Genomic DNA, 22,729 nt, shown 5'->3' on the forward strand with positions numbered 1-22,729 from the left:
CCGGTATGAATGGTCGACCATGTTATGGTCGACAGTCATTAGGTCGACCACTATTGGTCGACATTGACATGGTCGACATGGACACATGGTCGACACATGAAAATGGTCGACACATGAAAGGTCGACATATGAAAAGGTCGACATGAGTTTTTTTTACTTTTTTTGGTGTCGTTTTTTGCGTAAAGTGACTGGGAACCCCAATTAGTGCACCGCGTCCCCTCGCATGGCTCGCTTCGCTCGCCATGCTTCGGGCATGGTGCCTTCGCTCCGCTACCGCTTGGCACACTTTACCGTTCCAATCGTAGTCCATGTGGATCGTAAAGTATGGAAAAGTTCCCCAAAAGAAAAAAGTAAAAAAACTCATGTCGACCTTTTCATGTGTCGACCTTTCACGTGTCGACCATTTTCACGTGTCGACCATGTGTCCATGTCGACCATGTCAATGTCGACCAATAGTGGTCGACCTAATGACTGTCGACCATAACATGGTCGACCATGTGAACGGATACCATAGAATATAGGGATAGCAAGTTGAGTGAAAGACACGAGATGGACACCACTCAGCTATCAATGCACACACAAATAGTCACAGTTTGTACAATGCAGAGGTTATTACAGACAATAATACTGCACTGGACTAGCTTACACAGCTATATAGTCAATAGATATAACACTACACAGTAAGAAACTGGATGTATATCACAGGGTAATTGTACTATAAACCCCTGACTAAATGCACTCTTTCTTACTAACACTGACTAAAAAGGCAGGTAGAATACTTAAGTGTCATGTAAAGGCACAGCGCTGACAACCAGGCGGCTTTACATAGGAGGATTTGCCCAAGCAGTCCCAGGAACAGTGAGCTGAGGAGTAATGGCGCCGCAGACACTGACAGGGAGTGAGGAAAAGACAGAGATGCAGCTCCAGGGCGGGAACACTTGCTGGAAATGGCGCCCTGGGGCTGGGGGAGGGGCTTCAGGTCTAAGCCTTATCCCCCTTGCTGGCAAAACCACCGGGTACTGTGGGCGATATTAAAATTGGTTTTAAGAGAAAACCTGACCTGCGCCCATGCCCTGGTGATCTAGTGGGATCGCTTGTATCCACAGTGTCCACCGCCAGCGCGCACGGCCCGCCTCCCACTGACCGCGCCGGATCGCGAGCGGGACCCACTTACCACCTCCCGAAGCGCGGCCACGCGATCCTGGAGAGCCCCAGCCGTGTGTGCCTAACATGAAGAAAACCGGAGCCTCCGCTGTAGGTACCCGGCAACCAGGGCTCGGGAGTGTACAGCGCCGCTGGGGAGAGCTGGAGCTGCAGCAGTGAATGTCACAAGACATTTACCACCGCTGCTGCCCTTGAAGTCTTCACTTTTTACCTCATAAAAAGCTTTTCTCAGGGCTGCTTGGAGCAGCCCCTCTGTTAAGTGCCTGCTTACTGCAGCACCAACTGACAAACTGAGCTCCTGTGCTGGGAGGCGGGGGCCTCGCTGTGCATTCTGGGAACAGTCAAAGCTTTGAGCCTGTTGGTGCCTCGGATCAAGATCCTACTCTACACCCCATTGTCCAGACTTGTGGAGCCCAGTGTACCCCGCAGCAGAAAATAATTTACAAATTCATCATCATATGGTAGAATAGAGATGTATGCAGTTAAAACAGGAAACGCTAATCGCATGTACAGTGTGTCTTCCTGATGCGTGTTTCGCTAAGATGCTTGGTCATAGGAACAGCCCATGTGTCGGGTTGACAGCTCTTAAATACTAGTCACACATCATTCAGTGGCCATCCTTACTGGTTCTCATACTAGCTAGGTAATCTGTGGTTGTATTTACTGATTGCTATCTATATTAGCCAATAGAAACTGACTGTCAGCTCCCCCAATTTGCTGAGCAGAAGACAGTATAAAGAGATCAGAAGTAAACATCTCCATTATTTGTTGCGTTTTTGATTGACATCTACATCGGCCAATAGAAACTGCCTGTCAAAGTCCTCAGTGGCTGAGCTGTAGTCAATGTATGGATATCAGAAGCCTCCATTCTTATTTGTACCATTCATTTATCCCTTCACTGGTTACAGACCTGATTGTGTGGCTCTATAGCAGTATTATTCATATGGCCAATTAAATGTAACTACTAGGTTTGCACATGATTTTAAAAGATACAGAATTATTGAAAGAGTGTACTACTATCGCTGGCCTGTTATTGCCATTATTATACATTTACCATCTGTACATTAGGATATATTGCAACATGAATCTTGTTTGAAAAGAATATTTCTTACTGATGATATGATTAAGAAGCTAACATATTTATAAGAATAGTAATTACATAGAGCCATGTTTATCATTTCTCATGTAACTATAGCTTCTTTGAATTAACCTAAACAGGAAAACCATTTTGTGATTAATATTAAACTCAAATTTGTAAATACTATTCAGTACTCATATTATTAAATAAATAGTATAATTGGTGTTTATAATAAAAATAATTATTATTTAAACAAATAGTGTTCAAATATATTTTAAGTCATATTAACGTAGTATAATTAGTTGATTATGTGCCATATTATAATAAAGTGTTGAATGAACGTGAGAAAAGTGTAAGTATGTATAATACACAATTTCTACCTGTAATATAAGACGCCTTATACATATAATGTGATATTAAGTATTGTGTAGATTATTAAAAATATATCAAAGTGAAATACAAAAAGTGTGTACCGTGATTTAATAATAATATATTAAAGTGAGAAAGTAATTTATGGTTATTTAGTAATATAAGATGGAAATCACTATTTAATTCTATGTGACTAAATCTGACAGTGAAATATAAGCTATTATATACTTTAACACACTTAAATATTTTTTTGGCACTTGGTTTTATCCATTATTTTGCTGGCCTCATTATTTTATAAATATGTAATAAAACCTAGATTTGAAAATGTCAATATCCCCATTAGTCCCAGTGACAGATTTAAGTAGCAGGCCACCCTTAGGCACAGAATTATTAACCCCCCCCCCCCCCCCCCACACGTCTCTGCGGCTCCAACCCCTCAGCGTGCCTCCATTCTCCACATCCCTCCTGCTGCAGGCACGGTCATGTACATGCTCCTCGTCATGGCTCCTCTGCTTTTAGAGCAGGAGCATGATGTCATGGCGTCACGCACGCTGCACCCAGATAAAGAAAACTCTATTGCGCCGCTGCACTGCTCTGAAGGCTCAGGAGCCGGCACCATAAGACAAAGCAGCAGTGGCCGCTGGCCCCCTGGACACTGTACGTGCTGGCACTCTACTGACAACTGCAGAAGTGCAGGCAGTAGTTTAAATGGATTTATCTGCTGGGGAGGCGGCCTGCTATGCTGTCCACAGCACACGCCTAGTGGGAAATCCACCACTGATTAATCCTATAAACATTGTGTTATATTACACACATCATGTGAGACACCAACGTTTCGGGGCTACAACGCCCCTTTAGCTAGGCGCAAGAACGTTTTTTCGCCTAGACAAAGGGGCGTTGTAGCCCCGAAAAGTTGGTGTCTCACATGATGTGTGTTTAATAAATTTTTCTAGTTAGTTAAGATCTCAGAGGGCCGCTGTCTTTTTTTCTACATGTGGCTATTCATAAGGAAGTGCCAATATTAACCAGGGTGCCTTCCTCCGTTTGTATAGAGATGAATCGGTTCCATTACTGGGGTAGCATGTCCCTTCCTTACTGTAAAACAACCAGGCGGCACTCCTTGGATTTTGCAACAACAAGTAAAGCTGTACTAAACAGACATAATATCCAAAAAGTGCAAGCATAGTGCAGGTCATTGACGTTTCAACACCATTCAACTTTTAGCAAGTTATGTACTTTTAGCAGTGTAAGAATATCATTAATGGGTAGCAGTTGATTTACCGATGGTCCTAATCTCAACAGCCATTGACCGACAGTCAAAATACCGACACGGCCAAAATACAGTTATTCATTATTCCGATATGTTCAAAATGCTGACAGTCAGAATACCGACACTTGAAATGCTGACATGTGTTTTTAAGGAATTTTTGGCCAAAAATAGACTTGTTTATACTTTACAATCCCAGTGGACGTGGAGGGGGAATATAATAGTGTGCCGAGTTCAGCGAGTACAAATAGACAGTGTCTTTTAGCAAGTTATGTACTTTTAGCAGTATATGAATATCATTAATGGGTAGCAGCTGATTTACCGATGGTCATGACCCCGACAGCCATTGACCTACAGTCATAATACCGACATGATTAAAATACAGAGACATTCTTTATGCCGACATGTTCAAAATGCCGACAGTCAGAATACAGACATTTGAAATGCCGACATGTGAAAATACCGGCATGTTTTTTCTGTTTTTGTGTGCGTCAATGTAGACATGGACACCGTCTAAGTGTACCACTGCACTCGCCATGCTTCAGGCACGGTGCCTCGCTGCACTCGGCACACTATTATATTCCCCTGCCACGTCCACTGGGATTGTAAAGTATGAACAAGTCTATTTTTGGCCAAAAATTCCTTAAAAACACGTCAGCATTTCAAGTGTCGGTATTCTGACTATGTCAGCATTTTGAACATGTCAGAATAATGAATAACTGTATTTTGGCCGTGTCGGTATTTTGACTGTCGGTCAATGGCTGTTGAGATTATGACCGTCGGTAAATCAACTGCTACCCATTAATGATATTCTTATACTGCTAAAAGTACATAACTTGCTAAAAGTTATATTTTATTATATTTGTAATACATCTATTGCAACACAAAGAGAGACAGCAGGATATATAAAATGCAAGTAATCACTACTGTGTGTGAGCGACCGCTGCAATTTAGCTTTTGGTGACTATAAAGCATCTAAATCCATTGCATATAGTCCTAGAACCATAAAAGTACCAAATGTTTGTGTAGTGCTTTTATCAGGGTTCCGGATAACAGAACAAGCAGGCAGTGCTGTGTACAAGGAGGATCCTGACAGCAGAACCTGACCCATTTCACTGTCCCACCATCAGGTATGGCCTGTGAATGTTATTTAATATTGTTATACCTGAGCTTGATTTTCTTTTTAACAGATAAATACATAATAGAGGCTTAGGGCCGGATTCAATGTCTCACCTACCTCCCACCAGCGATCGCACTCACCGGCAGCTATTCTAATCTTGCTGCCGATGGGCACGACAGGTTTATTTCAGCTCGCTAACAATGGGGGTAGCGAGCTGAAATGCGTGTAAACAGACCTGTCTGGGCACCCAAACGAGTCTTTTCATGATCGCGCCCTTAACTTCAGTTGGGTTTAAGTGCTGTGCACACCTAAACCCGAGTGTAATGGGCGTGATCCACCATCTCCCGTCACTCTAGACAGGAGATGCGATAACATTTGAATCCCCCCCTTAGAGTTTTTCCTTACATCATAAAGCTGCCTGCTACCAAAGTCCTATAATTTGTAAGAACACCAGTGAGTAGCACAAAGTAGACTGTAATTTGCCCATGCAAGGAATCATGCACTTTAATCCAAACACCCCCAATCCATGCATTGTTCATGCAGCTTCAATGCAATAAAGGTCAGGAGTCTAACTCTCTGTAGCTTCCTCAGTATACACACATAGGGACAACTTACTGGAAGTGCTCGGTGCTCGAGAGGCTCCTCCATTTGGCACCTGCAAGTTTGACTCGCAACTCCTGCTGTTTTTCACAGCCTCCACTGTCTGAATGCCTGTTGCCCTGGAGAGGTTTGGAAGACTCCGTCTCAGTTTCTCTGTGTAAACACACACAAGAATGAAATAAAATGATTGCTGTGAAATGCACAATGTACATCATGAATGACATTTCTCTATGGGGTAGAGGAGAGAACAACGAGAACATGCAAACAAATATTGTAAAAGGAAGCTCATATTTACCAGTTTCTTACAATGTTGATTGCTACCTATAGATATCTTAGCCGATATCGTGACCTGGAATACTGATGAGACCCTCTGTCAATCAACTGTATTTTACACATGATCTGTTATGGCAGCCCCAGAGTCCTGCTCAGGAACTTACTGAACCATATGAAAGGTAGGAGAGGGAGTCTATATCCCGGCAGACGGCAGATCCGGGGGGGATGCCATCAGACAGGAGAAGATCAAGCTCTTCCAAGACAGTGCTGCTGCCAGTTTATGGAACTGCTATTACATTGCTAATAACACTTTTAAAAGGAAAATTATGCAGTTGAGCTATCTAACATGAATGCAATACATACTTTCTGCTACTGGATTGCCAAACACAATAGTTCCTGGACACTGAAGGGGAAGGTTTGTTCATGTAGTTGCAGTACTTTACCTTCATTCTTTACCACATTTGTCTGCATGTCAGTGGCGTGACCCTGAAGCGATAGACGGGGCTGCTGCAGGCGGCTGAGTATAGGCTGCGGAGAGACTCCTCTGTAGTCCAGGCTGCGAGCTGGAGATCTGGAGCGTGGAGAGTTTCTGGGAGACTGTCTAGGAGAAGGCCGAGGGGAGTGACGCGGAGAGGGTGAGAACCTGCTCACAGACAGGTGGGCTGAGTGGTGGATCCCATCCTCTTCATCTTCTAAGCTCTGAGCATCGAGCTCCTGGTCACTATATGTCCCTCTCCTCATGGAGTTACACGATGAGCCAGAGCTGCGGCGGGAGGCAGAAGCTGCATATTCTTGCCGAAGACCTTCACATGGTTAGGACAGAAAAAGGACACCGGTATCATACTACAAATACAATGTGGCTGCTGCAGATTACAATGAACATAACTATATATGAGTAAGCACAAACTTATCTCCCCCAAATAAACCCACAGAGCAAATCATTCCGGTGCACCTAATACAAATAACATAACAATAAGTATAAGTGCCATACGGTCACATTGATTACAATAACAAAGCAATTTCCTTTTTTCCTGGTGGCATATTGCATGTGTTCAGTAGCTTATTGCTACCAGCGGAGACCACGCTTCAGAAAGGACTCTATCCTCTGATAAGTAACAGAGTTTCGGATAACACAGTGAACTAAATTAAATAAAAAATAACAGGCACAACTAATTGCAGGCAAACCCAGAAATAGGAAGAGCTTCTAGCATAGTCCGTAGAACAGTGCACACGTACACAAACACCTAGATGTATGGCCGGGAGGAGTATGGGATCCCGGTGGTCATTAGAATGCCGGCAGGGAAGGGGCGAGTGCAACAAGCATGTTCTATTCTCCCTCTATGGGTGTCGTGGACACCCATAGTGGGGGAATCACCTACCGCGCCGGTATGGTGCCCCTGACGGGATCCCGGCGTCGGTATAGTGACAGCCCGGATTCTGTCCATTGGTATGCTGACCGCATACCATATACCCTTATACCAGTGGTTCTCAAACTGTGTGCCGTGGCACCCTGGGGTGCCTCCGGACACTTGCAGGGGTGCCCTGGGTTGGTGGTCCAGGACCAATTCAAACTATTTATGGTCAATGTAATAGGCAAAACTAGTGCTGTTGGCTGCCAGTCATTAAATATGTGAACAGAAACAAATCTTGTCCCTCACCACACAACAGAACCTAAGGATGACATATAAACACAATTTACTTTATTTAATATTTGTTTCTAAATTTCTCAATAAGAAACTTTTGGCCTAGGGGTGCCGTGAAAAAAATTCTGATACTCTAGTGCGCCGCGATTCAAAAAAGTTTGGGATCCACTGCCTTATACACAAACCTATACACAGCAGAGGAACCTGGCTTTCAGCTAAATCAGTATTTGGGTGACTGCCTATCGACTCACTAATAACTAAATATGGCATGGGCTGGCTCAATAGGAAGAAGTGACTTATGCCCAGGGCTTGATGAGTGCTGGTCACCACAGCCACCTGTGGGGGATTCTCTAAAATGGGTGTTTTTGCAGGACAGCCAGCAAATAACATCTGATATATAGGCCCATGTGTGACTGACTGTACACACATCACTGCAGTATTCACCGACAGACAGCAATAATCATCTTCTACAAAGCTACGTCTTCTGTGGAACAGTAGAATGCCAAGTGCTAGTCTGATTTATGGTGAAAGATTCCATACTCACTTTCCTCTTGCATCCGGGCGAGAATCTGGACATCCGTGACATCATTTAGCTTGTAGCCTGACCCCACAGAGTCTTCATCCATCTCAGACGTACTTAGCTCACTGTCTACAGAGGACTGTGGGCTGACTGGAGGGGGGTTTCTCTCGGAAGAGTTTTTATAGTGTGCTAGATAAAGCACAAATACATACAATTATGTGTATATGTACATATGGGTATGTGCACACGTAGAGAACAGCCTACTCTATTTCACTTATTCACTCATCATTATTGTGACAAACAAGCCTATTAATGAAATAAGGTTTTATGTTTCTGGGGACTCAATTCACGTGGAGAACAATAATGTCCATTAGTACATTTACAATGTTTATATGTACCGTCCAGTGTTATTTTGACTACATTGTTTGTGATAGAAGGAATAGGAAAACATGCCAAAATACACTGAACAAAAGAGGGGAAAAAAAGAAGGAAATCAAGCATGTAGATGACGTGATAAAAGAGTTTTATAAAGCACATTAACAGGCAAAGAGCACAGAAATATTCATGTAAGCCTATGCACCAGCTTAGTGTTATATATGCATGTGCACTAAGGTCTCTGCATGAGGAACACTAGAACGCGTATGTGTTTATTTAGCTGCTGGATCAGTAGCACGCATACAAATGTCAGTACACGGATACGATTAGATATTTTCCTTAACCCTTCCAGGTATGTTCTATATTGCAGTTGATTCAGATGACTCATGCAGGGTGTTATACATAAAACAGAGGTAAAACAGACAGAGGTTGCAAATCATATACAGTCTCATACCTGTTTGTTCATCTCTACGGAACTTTATGGATCAAATAATCACCTCTCCTCTCACGCCCATAGTTAATTATCAATGTTTAAATACCACATTATACTACAGTTGCTCATATTTTGGTCACTGTCAAGTACAATCTCAACTTGTAATACAGGTAACATGAGATCTAAGGACATGTGTGGAGCCAAAAATATTCATTTGTTTAGGAAACAGTGTCCGTAGACTCAGTATTGTACATACAGGGCGTGCCAGACACAATGCAATGCAAGCTTTAACAATCCTGAAGTGGCATTACCAAGTGACTCCAAGTCCAAATCCACACTACAAAAGGACTATTTTCAAATCAGTCCTTATCCAAGCTGCTTAGGCACAGGCAGACATGACCATCACGCAGGTGTGTATGCATGCACTTACTTTGAGAGCATGTGCTACGCAAATTGTAGCAGTACTTACTCTGTATCAGTCCAAATGTTTTCAACCAGGTTGGGATTTGCTGGGGGTACAATAGGTTGTCCTATATATCTGCACTAACTGGTTACACAGCACCCTCAGGTCTGTGTACACCGACAGGACACAGTTGCCCTATCTGCTACTGTAGGTGGAGAGAAAGGGTGGTCTTTGCTATGGGTGATGGGCCTACTTTTCCAAACCTGTAGCATTGTACTATTTGCCAAATTAGTATTGCCTTCCACCCACAGCATCCTTCAAAAGCCAGCTATTCACATAAACCAAATATGAATTTATATTGCACATTTTATTCTTCACCAAAACATGAATGATACAGCTAGTACTGTTATGTACACCCTTCTCAACTTCCAAGAATCATGTATACTACCAACAATACAGATATGTTCATGTGTACACTATCAGCATCGCATTTATCCTTCAGTATCAAGCTGGTGTGGAAATAGAAGACCCAATGAGGAGGGCATACTGTGAGGGACACACAGCTGGAGATGCACAAGAACACGACCATACTGGATATAGAATAACAGACAATGCAACCATAAAAGAAACAGGGCAGGAATTGGGAATATACCGGGACTGACAACAGTGGAAGTACGTTTCAGTAATGTAAGGCACTCCCTGGACCAAGGTGTCTGGTACAATCACATAACCCAAGCTGACCCCCCGGCTATAATGTACTGTATATCTCCTGAAGTAGACTGTTTCTATTCTGGAAAATACGATTTTAAACCTACCGGTAAATCTATTTCTCCTAGTCCGTAGAGGATGCTGGGGACTCCGTAAGGACCATGGGGTATAGACGGGCTCCGCAGGAGATAGGGCACCTAAAAAGAACTTTGACTATGGGTGTGCACTGGCTCCTCCCTCTATGCCCCTCCTCCAGACCTCAGTTAGAGAACTGTGCCCAGAGGAGATGGACAATACAAGGCAGGATTTAGCAATCCAAGGGCAAGATTCATTCCAGCCCACACCAATCATACCATGTAACCTGGAACATACATAACCAGTTAACAGTATGAACAAACAACAGTAACGGCCCAAGACCGATGTCAACTGTAACATAACCCTTATGTAAGCAACAACTATATACAAGTCTTGCAGAGTTTCCGCACTGGGACGGGCGCCCAGCATCCTCTACGGACAAGGAGAAATAGATTTACCGGTAGGTTTAAAATCTTATTTTCTCTTACGTCCTAGAGGATGCTGGGGACTCCGTAAGGACCATGGGGTTTATACCAAAGCATCCAATCGGGAGGGAGAGTGCGTATGACTCTGCAGCACCGACTGAGCAAACGCTAGGTCCTCATCAGCCAGGGTATCAAACTTGTAGAATTTAGCAAAAGTGTTTGACCCCGACCAAGTCGCCGCTCGGCAAAGTTGTAATGCCGAGACGCCTCGGGCAGCCGCCCAAGAAGAGCCCACCTTCCTAGTGGAATGGGCCTTAACCGAATTTGGTACCGGCAATCCAGCCGTAGAGTGAGCCTGCTGAATCGTATTACAGATCCAGCGAGCAATAGTCTGCTTCGAAGCAGGAGCGCCAATCTTATTGGCCGCATACAGGACAAACAGAGCCTCTGTTTTCCGAATTCTAGCCGTCCTGGCTACATAAATTTTTAAGGCCCTGACTACGTCCAGGGATCTGGAATCCTCCAGGTCACTTGTAGCCACAGGCACCACAATAGGTTGATTCATATGGAACGAAGAAACCACTTTAGGCAAAAATTGCGGACGTGTCCTCAATTCAGCTCGATTCACATGAAAAATCAAGTAGGGGCTCTTGTGTGACAAAGCCGCCAATTCTGACACTCGCCTTGCCGATGCTAAGGCCAACAACATGACCACCTTCCAGGTAAGAAATTTCAACTCAACCTTGTTAAGTGGTTCAAACCAGTGTGATTTTAGGAACTGCAACCCATGGTCCCATGGTGCCACTGGAGGCACAAAAGGTGGCTGGATGTGCAGCACTCCCTTTACAAACGTCTGGACTTCTGGAAGAGAAGCCAATTCCTTTTGAAAGAAAATCGAGAGGGCCGAAATCTGTACCTTAACAGAGCCTAATTTCAGGCCCATATCCACTCCTGTCTGTAGGAAGTGGAGAAAACGACCCAGATGAAAATCTTCCGTAGGTGCATTCTTGGTCTCACACCAAGACACATACTTTCGCCAGATACAGTGATAATGTATTATCGTCACCTCCTTCCTAGCCTTTATTAAAGTAGGGATGACCTCTTCCGGAATCCACTTTTTCGCTAGGATTCGGCGTTTAACCGCCATGCCGTCAAACGTAACTGCGGTAAGTCTTGAAATACACAGGGCCCCTGCTGCAACAGGTCTTCCCTCAGAGGAAGAGGCCAGGGATCTCCTGTGAGCATCTCTTGTAGATCCGAGTACCAGGCCCTTCGAGGCCAGTCTGGGACAACGAGTATCGTTCGTACTCTTCTTCGTCTTATGATCCTCAACACCTTTGTGATGAGAGGAAGAGGAGGAAACACGTAGACCGATTTGAACACCCACGGTGTTACCAGAGCGTCTATTGCTACTGCCTGAGGGTCCCGAGACCTGGCGCAATACCTCCGAAGTTTTTTGTTGAGGCGTGACGCCATCATGTCTATTTGAGGAGTTCCCCAAAGACGTGTTACGTCTGCAAAGACTTCTTGATGAAGTCCCCACTCTCCTGGATGGAGATCGTGTCTGCTGAGGAAGTCTGCTTCCCAGTTGTCCACTCCCGGAATGAAGACAGCCGACAGAGCGCTTACATGATTTTCCGCCCAGCGAAGGATCCTTGTGGCTTCCGCCATTGCGACTCTGCTTCTTGTCCCGCCTTGGCGGTTCACATGAGCCACTGCTGTGACATTGTATGATTGAATCAGAACCGGTAGGTTTCGAAGAAACTCTCCGCTTGTCGAAGGCCGTTGTAAATGGCCCTGAGTTCCAACACATTGATGTGTAGACAGGACTCCTGGTCTGACCAAAGACCCTGAAAAAAAATTTTTCTGTGTGACCGCTCCCCATCCTTGGAGGCTCGCGTCCGTGGTAACCAGGATCCAATCCTGAATTCCGAACCTGCGACCCTCTAGGAGGTGAGCACTTTGCAACCACCACAGGAGGGACACTCTGGTCCCTGGGGACAGAGTTATTTTCCGATGTAAGTGCAGATGGGACCCGGACCACTTGTCCAGAAGGTCCCATTGAAAAGTCCTTGCATGGAACCTTCCGAAGGGAATGGCCTCGTAGGCCGCCACCATTTTCCCCAGAACTCGAGTGCATTGGTGAACTGACACCCTCTTCGGTTTTAGCAGGTCTCTGACCCTGTTCTGGATGTCTTGGGCTCTCTCTATTGGGAGGAAGACCTTCATTTGTTCTGTATCCAGTATCATACCTAGGAACGGTAGTCGAGTTGCCGGAATCAACTGTGACTTTGGTAGATTTAAAATCCAACCGTGTTGCCGGAGCACTCTCAGAGAGAGCGCCACACTGCTCAGCAATTTCTCCCTTGATCTCGCTTTTATCAGGAGATCGTCCAAGTATGGGATAATTGTGACTCCATGCTTGCGCAGGACCACCATCATTTCCGCCATTATCTTGGTGAAAATCCTCGGGGCCGCGGAGAGTCCAAACGGTAATGTCTGAAATTGGTAATGACAATCCTGTACAGCGAATCTCAGGTATTCCTGATGGGGGGCATATATGGGGACTTGAAGGTACGCATCCTTTATGTCCAGAGACACCATAAACTCCCCCTCCTCCATGTTGGCTATTATCGCTCTGAGAGATTCCATTTTGAATTTTAATCTTTTTATGTACAGGTTTCGGGATTTCAGATTCAAAATAGGTCTGACCGAACCGTCCGGTTTCGGGACCACAAATAGGGTTGAGTAGTAACCTCTTCCCTGCTGGTGCAGGGGAACCTTGATTATCACTTGCTGTATACACAGCGTTTGAATTGCAGCTAACACTATATCCCTTTCCGATGTGGAAGCTGGTAGGGGCGATTTGAAAAATCGGCGCGGGGGCACCTCCTCGAATTCCAATTTGTAACCCTGGGAAACTATTTCCAACACCCAGGGATTCAGGTCCGAACTGACCCAGGCCTGACTGAAAAGTCGAAGACGTGCCCCCACCGGTGCGGACTCCCTCAGGGGAGCCCCAGCGTCATGCTGTGGGTTTTGGAGTAGCCAAGGAGGACTTTTGTTCCTGGGCACCTGCCGAAGCAGGTGCTCTCTTGCCTCTGCCCTTACCAATGGCGAGGAAAGAGGATCCCCGACCTCTTTTGGACTTGTGCGACCGAAAGGACTGCATCTGATAGGGTGTTACTTTCTTTTGCTGTTGGGGAATATATGGTAAAAAATTTGATTTACCTGCTGTAGCTGTGGAAACCAGGTCCGTCAGCCCATCCCCAAACAATACATCACCCTTATAGGGTAGTACATCCATATGTTTTTTGGAATCCGCATCACCCGTCCATTGGCGAGTCCATAAGGATCTTCTCGCTGAGACAGACATGGCATTGGCCCTAGAAGCTAGCAATCCAATGTCCCTTTGAGAATCCCTCAAATAAGACTGCGTCTTTAATATGGGCTAGAGTTAAGAATATAGTATCCTTATCCATATTACAGGTTGAGTATCCCATATCCAAATATTCCGAAATACGGACTTTGAGTGAGAGTGAGATAGTGAAACCTTTGTTTTTTGAATGCTCAATGTACACAAACTTTGTTTAATACACAAAGTTATTAAAAATGTTGTATTAAATGACCTTCAGGTTGTGTGTATAAGGTGTATATGAAACATAAATGAATTGTGTGAATGTACACACACTTTGTTTAATGCACAAAGTTATAAAAAAATATTGGCTAAAATGACCTTCAGGCTGTGTGTATAAGGTGTATATGTAACATAAATGCATTCTGTGCTTAGATTTAGGTCCCATCACCATGATATCTCATTATGGTATGCAATTATTCCAAAATACGGAAAAATCCCATATCCAAAATACCTCTGGTCCCAAGCATTTTGGATAAGGGATACTCAACCTGTATCAAATTGATCTGTCAGCTCATCTGTCCAAGCTGCAATTGCGCTACACACCCATGCCGACGCAATTGTCGGTCGTAGCACAGCCCCCGTATGAGAATAAAATAAGAATTTACTCACCGGTAATTCTATTTCTCGTAGTCCGTAGTGGATGCTGGGAACTCCGTAAGGACCATGGGGAATAGCGGCTCCGCAGGAGTCTGGGCACAACTAAAAGAAAGCTTTTAGACTACCTGGTGTGCACTGGCTCCTCCCACTATGACCCTCCTCCAAGCCTCAGTTAGGATACTGTGCCCGGAAGAGCTGACACAATAAGGAAGGATTTTGAATCCCGGGTAAGACTCATACCAGCCACACCAATCACACCGTATAACTCGTGATACCATATCCAGTTAACAGTATGAAATTTAACTGAGCCTCTCAACAGATGGCTCATAACAATAACCCTTTTGTGAACAACAACTATGTACAAGTATTGCAGACAATCCGCACTTGGGACGGGCGCCCAGCATCCACTACGGACTACGAGAAATAGAATTACCGGTGAGTAAATTCTTATTTTCTCTGACGTCCTAGTGGATGCTGGGAACTCCGTAAGGACCATGAGGATTATACCAAAGCTCCCAAACTGGCGGGAGAGTGCGGATGACTCTGCAGCACCGAATGAGAGAACTCAAGGTCCTCCTCAGCCAGGGTATCAAATTTGTAGAATTTTGCAAACGTGTTTGCCCCTGACCAAGTAGCAGCTCGGCAAAGTTGTAAAGCCGAGACCCCTCGGGCAGCCGCCCAAGATGAGCCCACCTTCCTTGTAGAATGGGCTCTTACTGATTTAGGATGCGGCAGTCCAGCCGCAGAATGCGCCAGCTGAATTGTGCTACAAATCCAGCGAGCAATAGTCTGCTTAGAAGCAGGAGCACCCAGTTTGTTGGGTGCATACAGGATAAATAGCGAGTCAGTTTCCCTGACTCCAGCCGTCCTGGAAACATAAATTTTCAAGGCCCTGACTACGTCCAGTAACTTGGAATCCTCCAAGTCGCTAGTAGCCGCAGGCACTACAATAGGTTGGTTCAAGTGAAAAGCAGATACCACCTTAGGGAGAAACTGGGGACGAGTCCTCAATTCTGCCCTATCCATATGGAAAATCAGATAAGGACTTTTAAATGACAAAGCCGCCAATTCTGATACACGCCTGGCCGAAGCCAAGGCCAATAACATGACCACTTTCCACGTGAGATATTTTAGATCCACGGTCTTTAGTGGCTCAAACCAATGTGATTTTAGGAAATTCAACACCACGTTGAGATCCCAGGGTGCCACTGGAGGCACAAAGGGGGGCTGAATATGCAGCACTCCTTTTACAAATGTCTGAACTTCAGGTAGTGAAGCTAGTTCTTTTTGGAAAAAAATCGACAGAGCCGATATCTGTACCTTAATGGAGCCTAATTTTAGGCCCATAGTCACTCCTGCCTGTAGGAAGTGCAGAAATCGACCCAGCTAAAATTCCTCTGTTGGGGCCTTATTGGCCTCACACCAAGCAACATATTTCCGCCATATGCGGTGATAATGTTTTACCGTTACATCTTTCCTGGCTTTAATCAGCGTAGGAATGACATCCTCCGGAATGCCCTTTTCCTTTAGGATCCGGTGTTCAACCGCCATGCCGTCAAACGCAGCCGCGGTAAGTCTTGGAACAGACAGGGCCCCTGCTGCAACAGGTCCTGTCTGAGCGGCAGAGGCCATGGGTCCTCTGAGATCATCTCTTGAAGTTCCGGGTACCAAGCTCTTCTTGGCCAATCCGGAACCACGAGTATTGTCCTTACTCCTCGTTTTCTTATTATTCTCAGTACCTTTGGTATGAGAGGCAGAGGAGGGAACACATAAACTGACTGGTACACCCACGGTGTCACTAGAGCGTCCACCGCTATCGCCTGAGGGTCCCTTGACCTGGCGCAATATCTCTCCAGTTTTTTGTTGAGGCGGGACGCCATCATGTCCACCTGTGGCCGTTCCCAACGATTTACAATCAGTGTGAAGACTTCTGGATGAAGTCCCCACTCTCCCGGGTGGAGGTCGTGCCTGCTGAGGAAGTCTACTTCCCAGTTGTCCACTCCCGGAATGAACACTGCTGACAGTGCTAGCACGTGATTTTCCGCCCATCGGAGAATCCTTGTGGCTTCTGCCATTGCCGTCCTGCTTCTTGTGCAGCCCTGTCGGTTTACATGGGCGACCGCCGTGATGTTGTCTGACTGGATCAGTACCGGCTGGTGTAGAAGCAGGGGTTTTGCCTGACTTAGGGCATTGTAAATGGCCCTTAGTTCTAGAATATTTATGTGCAAGGAAGTCTCCTGACTCGACCATAGTCCTTGGAAGTTTCTTCCCTGTGTGACTGCCCCCCCCCAGCCTCGAAGGCTGGCATCCGTGGTCACCAGGACCCAGTCCTGTATGCCGAATCTGCGGCCCTCTAGGAGATGAGCACTCTGCAGCCACCACAGCAGAGACACCCTGGTTCTTGGAGACAGGGTTATTAGCCGATGCATCTGAAGATGCGATCCGGACCATTGGTCCAACAGGTCCCACTGAAAGATTCTGGCATGGAACCTGCCGAAAGGAATTGCTTCGTAAGAAGCCACCATCTTTCCCAGGACTCGCGTGCAGTGATGCACCGACACCTGTTTTGGTTTCAGGAGGTCTCTGACTAGAGATGACAGCTCCTTGGCTTTCTCCTCCGGGAGAAACACTTTTTTCTGGACTGTGTCCAAAATCATTCCCAGGAACAGTAGACGTGTCGTCGGAACCAGCTGTGACTTTGGAATATTCAGAATCCAACCGTGCTGGTGTAGCACCTCCTGAGATAGTGCTACTCCTACCAACAACTGCTCCCTGGATCTCGCCTTTATTAGGAGATCGTCCAAGTACGGGATAATTAAAACTCCCTTTTTTCGAAGGAGTATCATCATTTCCGCCATTACCTTGGTAAACACCCTCGGTGCCGTGGACAGTCCAAACGGCAGCGTCTGGAATTGGTAATGGCAATTTTGTACCGCAAATCTGAGGTACTCCTGGTGAGGATGATAAATGGGGACATGCAGGTAAGCATCCTTGATGTCCAGGGATACCATGTAATCCCCCTCGTCCAGGCTTGCAATAACCGCCCTGAGCGATTCCATCTTGAACTTGAACTTTTTTATGTATGTGTTCAAGGATTTCAAATTTAAAATGGGTCTCACCGAACCGTCCGGTTTCGGTACCACAAACAGTGTGGAATAGTAACCCCGTCCTTGTTGAAGTAGGGGCACCTTGACTATCACCTGCTGGGAATACAGCTTGTGAATTGCCTCTAGCACAGCCTCCCTGCCTGAGGGAGTCGTTGGCAAGGCAGATTTGAGGAAACGGCGGGGGGAGACGCCTCGAATTCCAGTTTGTACCCCTGAGATACTACTTGCAAGATCCAGGGATCCACCTGTGAGCGAGCCCACTGATCGCTGAAATTTTTGAGGCGGCCCCCCACCGTACCTGGCTCCGCCTGTGGAGCCCCACCGTCATGCGGCGGACTTGGAAGAAGCGGGGGAGGACTTTTGCTCCTGGGAACCTGCTGTTTGTTGCAGCCTTTTTCCCCTACCTCTGCCTCTGGACAGAAAGGACCCGCCTTTTCCTCGCCTGTTTCTCTGGGTCCGAAAGGACTGTATTTGATAAAACGGCGCTTTTTTAGGCTGTGAGGGAACCTGGGGTAAAAATGCCGATTTCCCAGCTAGGTCTGAGAGACCATCCCCGAATAACTCCTCACCCTTATAAGGCAAAACTTCCATGTGCCTTTTGGAATCTGCATCCCCTGTCCACTGCCGAGTCCATAAGCCTCTCCTAGCAGAAATGGACAATGCACTTATTTTAGATGCCAGCCGGCAGATCTCCCTCTGTGCATCTCTCATGTATAAGACTGAGTCTTTTATATGCTCTATGGTTAGGAGAATAGTGTCCCTGTCTAGGGTGTCAATATTTTCTGACAGGGAATCTGACCATGCAGCGGCAGCACTGCACATCCATGCTGACGCAATAGCTGGTCTAAGTATAATGCCTGAGTGTGTATATACAGACTTCAGGATCGCCTCCTGCTTTCTATCCGCAGGCTCCTTTAGGGCGGCCGTATCCGGAGACGGAAGTGCCACCTTTTTAGACAAACGTGTGAGCGCTTTATCCACCCTAGGAGGTGTTTCCCAACGTGCCCTATCCTCTGGCGGGAAAGGGAACGCCATTAGTAATTTTTTAGGGATTACCAATCTTTTATCGGGGAAAGCCCACGCTTCTTCACACACTTCATTTAATTCTTCAGATGGGGGAAAAACTACGGGTAGTTTTTTCTCCCCAAACATAATACCCTTTTTAGTGGTACCTGGGTTTATATCCGAAATGTGTAATACCTCCTTCATTGCCTTAATCATGCAACGAATGGCCCTAGAGGACATTAGATTTGACTCATCGTCGTCGACACTGGTATCAGTATCCGTGTCGACATCTGCGTCTGCCATCTGAGGTAGCGGGCGTTTTAGAGCCCCTGATGGCCTTTGAGACACCTGGGCAGGCACGAGCTGAGAAGCCGGCTGTCCCGCATTTGGCATGTCGTCAAATTTTTTGTGTAAGGAGTCGACACTTGCACGTAATTCCTTCCATAAAACCATCCACTCAGGTGTCTGCCCCGCAGGGGGTGACATCACTTCTATGGACATCTGCTCCGCCTCCACATAATTTTCCTCATCAAACATGTCGACACAGCCGTACCGACACACCGCACACACACCGGGAATGCTCTAATAGAGGACAGGACCCCACAGAAGCCCTTTGGGGAGACAGAGAGAGAGTATGCCAGCACACACCAGAGCGCTATATAATGCAGGGACTAACTGAATTATGTCCCCTATAGCTACTATAATATTTACTGCGCCTAAATTTAGTGCCCCCCCTCTCTTTTTTACCCTTTTCTGTAGTGTAGACTGCAGGGGAGAGCCAGGGAGCTTCCTTCCAGCGGAACTGTGAGGGAGAAATGGCGCCAGTGTGCTGAGAGAGATAGCTCCGCCCCTTTTTCGCTGACTTTTCTCCCGCTTTTTTAAGGATTCTGGCAGGGGTAATTATCACATATATAGCCTCTGGGGCTATATATTGTGATTGTTTTGCCAGCCAAGGTGTTTTTATTGCTGCTCAGGGCGCCCCCCCCCCCAGCGCCCTGCACCCTCAGTGACCGGAGTGTGAAATGTGTATGAGGAGCAATGGCGCACAGCTGCAGTGCTGTGCGCTACCTTGGTGAAGACAGAAGTCTTCATGCCGCCGATTTTCCGGACTTCTTCTTGCTTCTGGCTCTGTAAGGGGGACGGCGGCGCGGCTCCGGGACCGAACACCAAGGCCAGTTCCATGCGGTCGATCCCTCTGGAGCTAATGGTGTCCAGTAGCCTAAGAAGCCCAAGCTAGCTGCAAGCAGGTAGGTTCGCTTCTTCTCCCCTTAGTCCCTTGTTGCAGTGAGCCTGTTGCCAGCAGGTCTCACTGTAAAATAAAAAACCTAAATTATACTTTCTTTCTAGGAGCTCAGGAGAGCCCCTAGTGTGCATCCAGCTCGGCCGGGCACAAAAATCTAACTGAGGCTTGGAGGAGGGTCATAGTGGGAGGAGCCAGTGCACACCAGGTAGTCTAAAAGCTTTCTTTTAGTTGTGCCCAGACTCCTGCAGAGCCGCTATTCCCCATGGTCCTTACGGAGTTCCCAGCATCCACTAGGACGTCAGAGAAATACACTTTAAGGTAGTTTCTTGCCTGCGATCTGCAGGGTCCTTAAGGGCTGCTGTGTCAGGAGACGGTAGCGCCACTTTCTTGGACAAGCGCGTCAGGGCCTTGTCCACAGTAGGGGGTGATTCCCAAATTTCCCTGTCCTGCTTAGGGAAGGGGTATGCCATATAAATTCTTTTGGGGATCTGCGGTCTCTTATCCGGAGTCTCCCAAGCTTTTCCAAAGAATTCATTAAATTCATGAGATGTGGGTAATCTGTTTCTTTTCCTTAATCATGTGTACCCTTGTGTCGGGGACCGAGGGTTCATCCACAATATGCAACACATCCCTTATTGCCACAATCATACCCTGAATGGTTTTAGTCACCCTAGGGTGCAATTTTACTTCGTCATAGTCGACACTGGAATCAGAATCCGTGTCGGTAGTAGTGTCTTGTGTTAAGGGACGCTTTTGAGACCCCGACGGGCCCTGTGAGTCGGTCCAATCCGAGGATTGACCCCCTGATGTCCCCCCTAAATCAGCCTTATCAAGCCTTTTATGTAAAGATGCCACACTTGCATTCAACATATGCCACATGTCCATCCAATCTGGAGTCGGCACAACCGACGGGGACACACCACTCATTTGCTCCACCTCCTCCTTGGAGAAGCCTTCCGCCTCAGACATGTCGACACACACGTACCGACACCCCACACACACAGGGATTAACCTATAAGGGGACAAAACCCCAACCAGGTCCTAAGGAGAGACAGAGAGAGAGTATGCCAGCACACACCAGCGCTTAAAAACACTGGAAAAATATATGTCCAGATAGCGCTTTTTTATATATATATATATATATATAATATGCCAATTCCCACTCACTGCGTCGCCAATGTGCCCCCCTCCTCTTTTTCAAGCCTGTGAAGTTCAGCAGGGGAGAGACCAGGGAGCCAGCGTTTTCCTCATGCAGCTTCTGTGGAGAAAATGGCGCTGGTTAGTGCTGAGGATCAAGCCCCGCCCACCCGACGGCGGGCTTCGGTCCCAGTGATTTTTCAATAAAATGGCGGGGGATCATAGATTTACTGCCTCCGCAGCCTAATCAAACTGTATTTGACCAAAATGTGAGGTTTATTGCTGCCCAGGGCGCCCCCCCCTGCAGTGCTGCTGTGTGTGTGTGTGTGTGACTGGGAGCAATGGCGCGCAGCTTACCGCTGCGCGCCTTACCTCATGAAGATCTGATGTCTTCTGCCTTCTCTATCCGGCTTCTATCTTCGGCATCTGTGAGGAGGACGGCGGCGCGGCTCCGGGACGAACCCCAGGTGAGACCTGTGTTCCGACTCCCTCTGGAGCTAATGGTGTCCAGTAGCCTTAGAAGCAGTGCCCAACTTGACAAGCCAGCTCTGTTTCTCTCTCCTCGGTCCCACGATGCAGGGAGCCTGTTGCCAACAGGACTCCCTGAAAATAAAAAACCTAACAAAATTCTTCAACAGAAAACTCTGGAGAGCTCTCTGCAGTGCACCCATTCTCCTCTGGGCACAAGATCTAACTGAGCTCTGGAGGAGGGGCATAGAGGGAGGAGCCAGTGCACACCCATAGTCAAAGTTCTTTTTAGGTGCCCTATCTCCTGCGGAGCCCGTCTATACCCTATGGTCCTTATGGAGTCCCCAGCATCCTCTAGGACGTAAGAGAAATAAATGGAATTTCCAGCATTTCTTGAAGAACTAAACTGCAATTCTGACACACATGGGGAAACAGGTATTTACAATATGCCTACAATAACATTTATTTTCACCTTATTAAACAAACCATAAAAAGTGTACAGTTTTTCTTGGGTAGACATCATCTGATTATCGCGTTAACATGCAAGGCAGGAAATAGAGAGTTGCATATAAGGACTACTGTAACAATCTATGGTCAGACGGTAGAAAAGCCTTGCTAACAAGCCAGCTATTTACTCTTCCTAGTGATGTCACTTAGGTTTATTTACTCACCTGTGCTGCTAGGCAGGACCAGCTGCCTCACCACTGGTCTCACAGGGGTGGAGGATGGGGAGGAGAAGCCACTGTTATATGGGCTTCCACCAGGATTTGGACTGTAAGGGCTGACAAAGTTGGATGAATTGTAGGGAACGCTGTACATACTCTGCCTCTTGCTGGCTAAAAAACAAACGTTTAAATGCATAAGTCACACAGCTGTACATTTCAGTTTCAGGCGTAGAATCATCATTTCTTTATTGCTTATTTTAGTGCGGAAACTACAGAAAACAAGTTGGGCAAATTACCATTAAATACAGGCACATATCATCATAGGCGTGCGCAGGGGGGATGCCTGGTGCGCACAGGCACCCCCTAATGTCTGGCACCCGATATCACATGCCTGATGCAGCGATCACCGAACAGGCTGATTACTGTCCCCTCTGTGCTGCACCCTGTCCGGGCTGCATTACTGACTGGACGCCTGGGTTAATCAAGGGTGCCACTGCCACCGGCTTTCAAACTCCCGGCTCCACCTCCATGTACAAAAACAGATCGATGTGACGTGATTACGTCATGCTGCTCGCATGCCCACCACTTTCCTTCTATGCTATGCCAACGCCAGCCACTATTGAGGAGCAGCATGCA

General features: G+C 46.5%; 1 protein-coding gene across 3 annotated transcripts in view; it reads right to left on the reverse strand.

Annotated features, from left to right (window-relative positions):
• Positions 1-22,729, reverse strand: part of SLAIN2 (SLAIN motif family member 2) — a 177,107-nt gene that overhangs the window by 31,037 nt on the left and 123,341 nt on the right. For all 3 annotated transcript variants that reach the window (XM_063920967.1, XM_063920966.1, XM_063920968.1), the window contains exons 3-6: positions 22,100-22,264; positions 8,059-8,223; positions 6,315-6,674; positions 5,614-5,751 (exon numbers count right to left, since the gene is read on the reverse strand). In XM_063920967.1, coding sequence (XP_063777037.1) covers positions 5,614-5,751; positions 6,315-6,674; positions 8,059-8,223; positions 22,100-22,264 — 828 coding nt within the window. The remainder of the gene's footprint in view (positions 1-5,613; positions 5,752-6,314; positions 6,675-8,058; positions 8,224-22,099; positions 22,265-22,729) is intronic.

This window comes from Pseudophryne corroboree, chromosome 1 (genome assembly GCF_028390025.1).
Source record: "Pseudophryne corroboree isolate aPseCor3 chromosome 1, aPseCor3.hap2, whole genome shotgun sequence".
Classification (NCBI taxonomy): Eukaryota; Metazoa; Chordata; class Amphibia; order Anura; family Myobatrachidae; genus Pseudophryne; species Pseudophryne corroboree.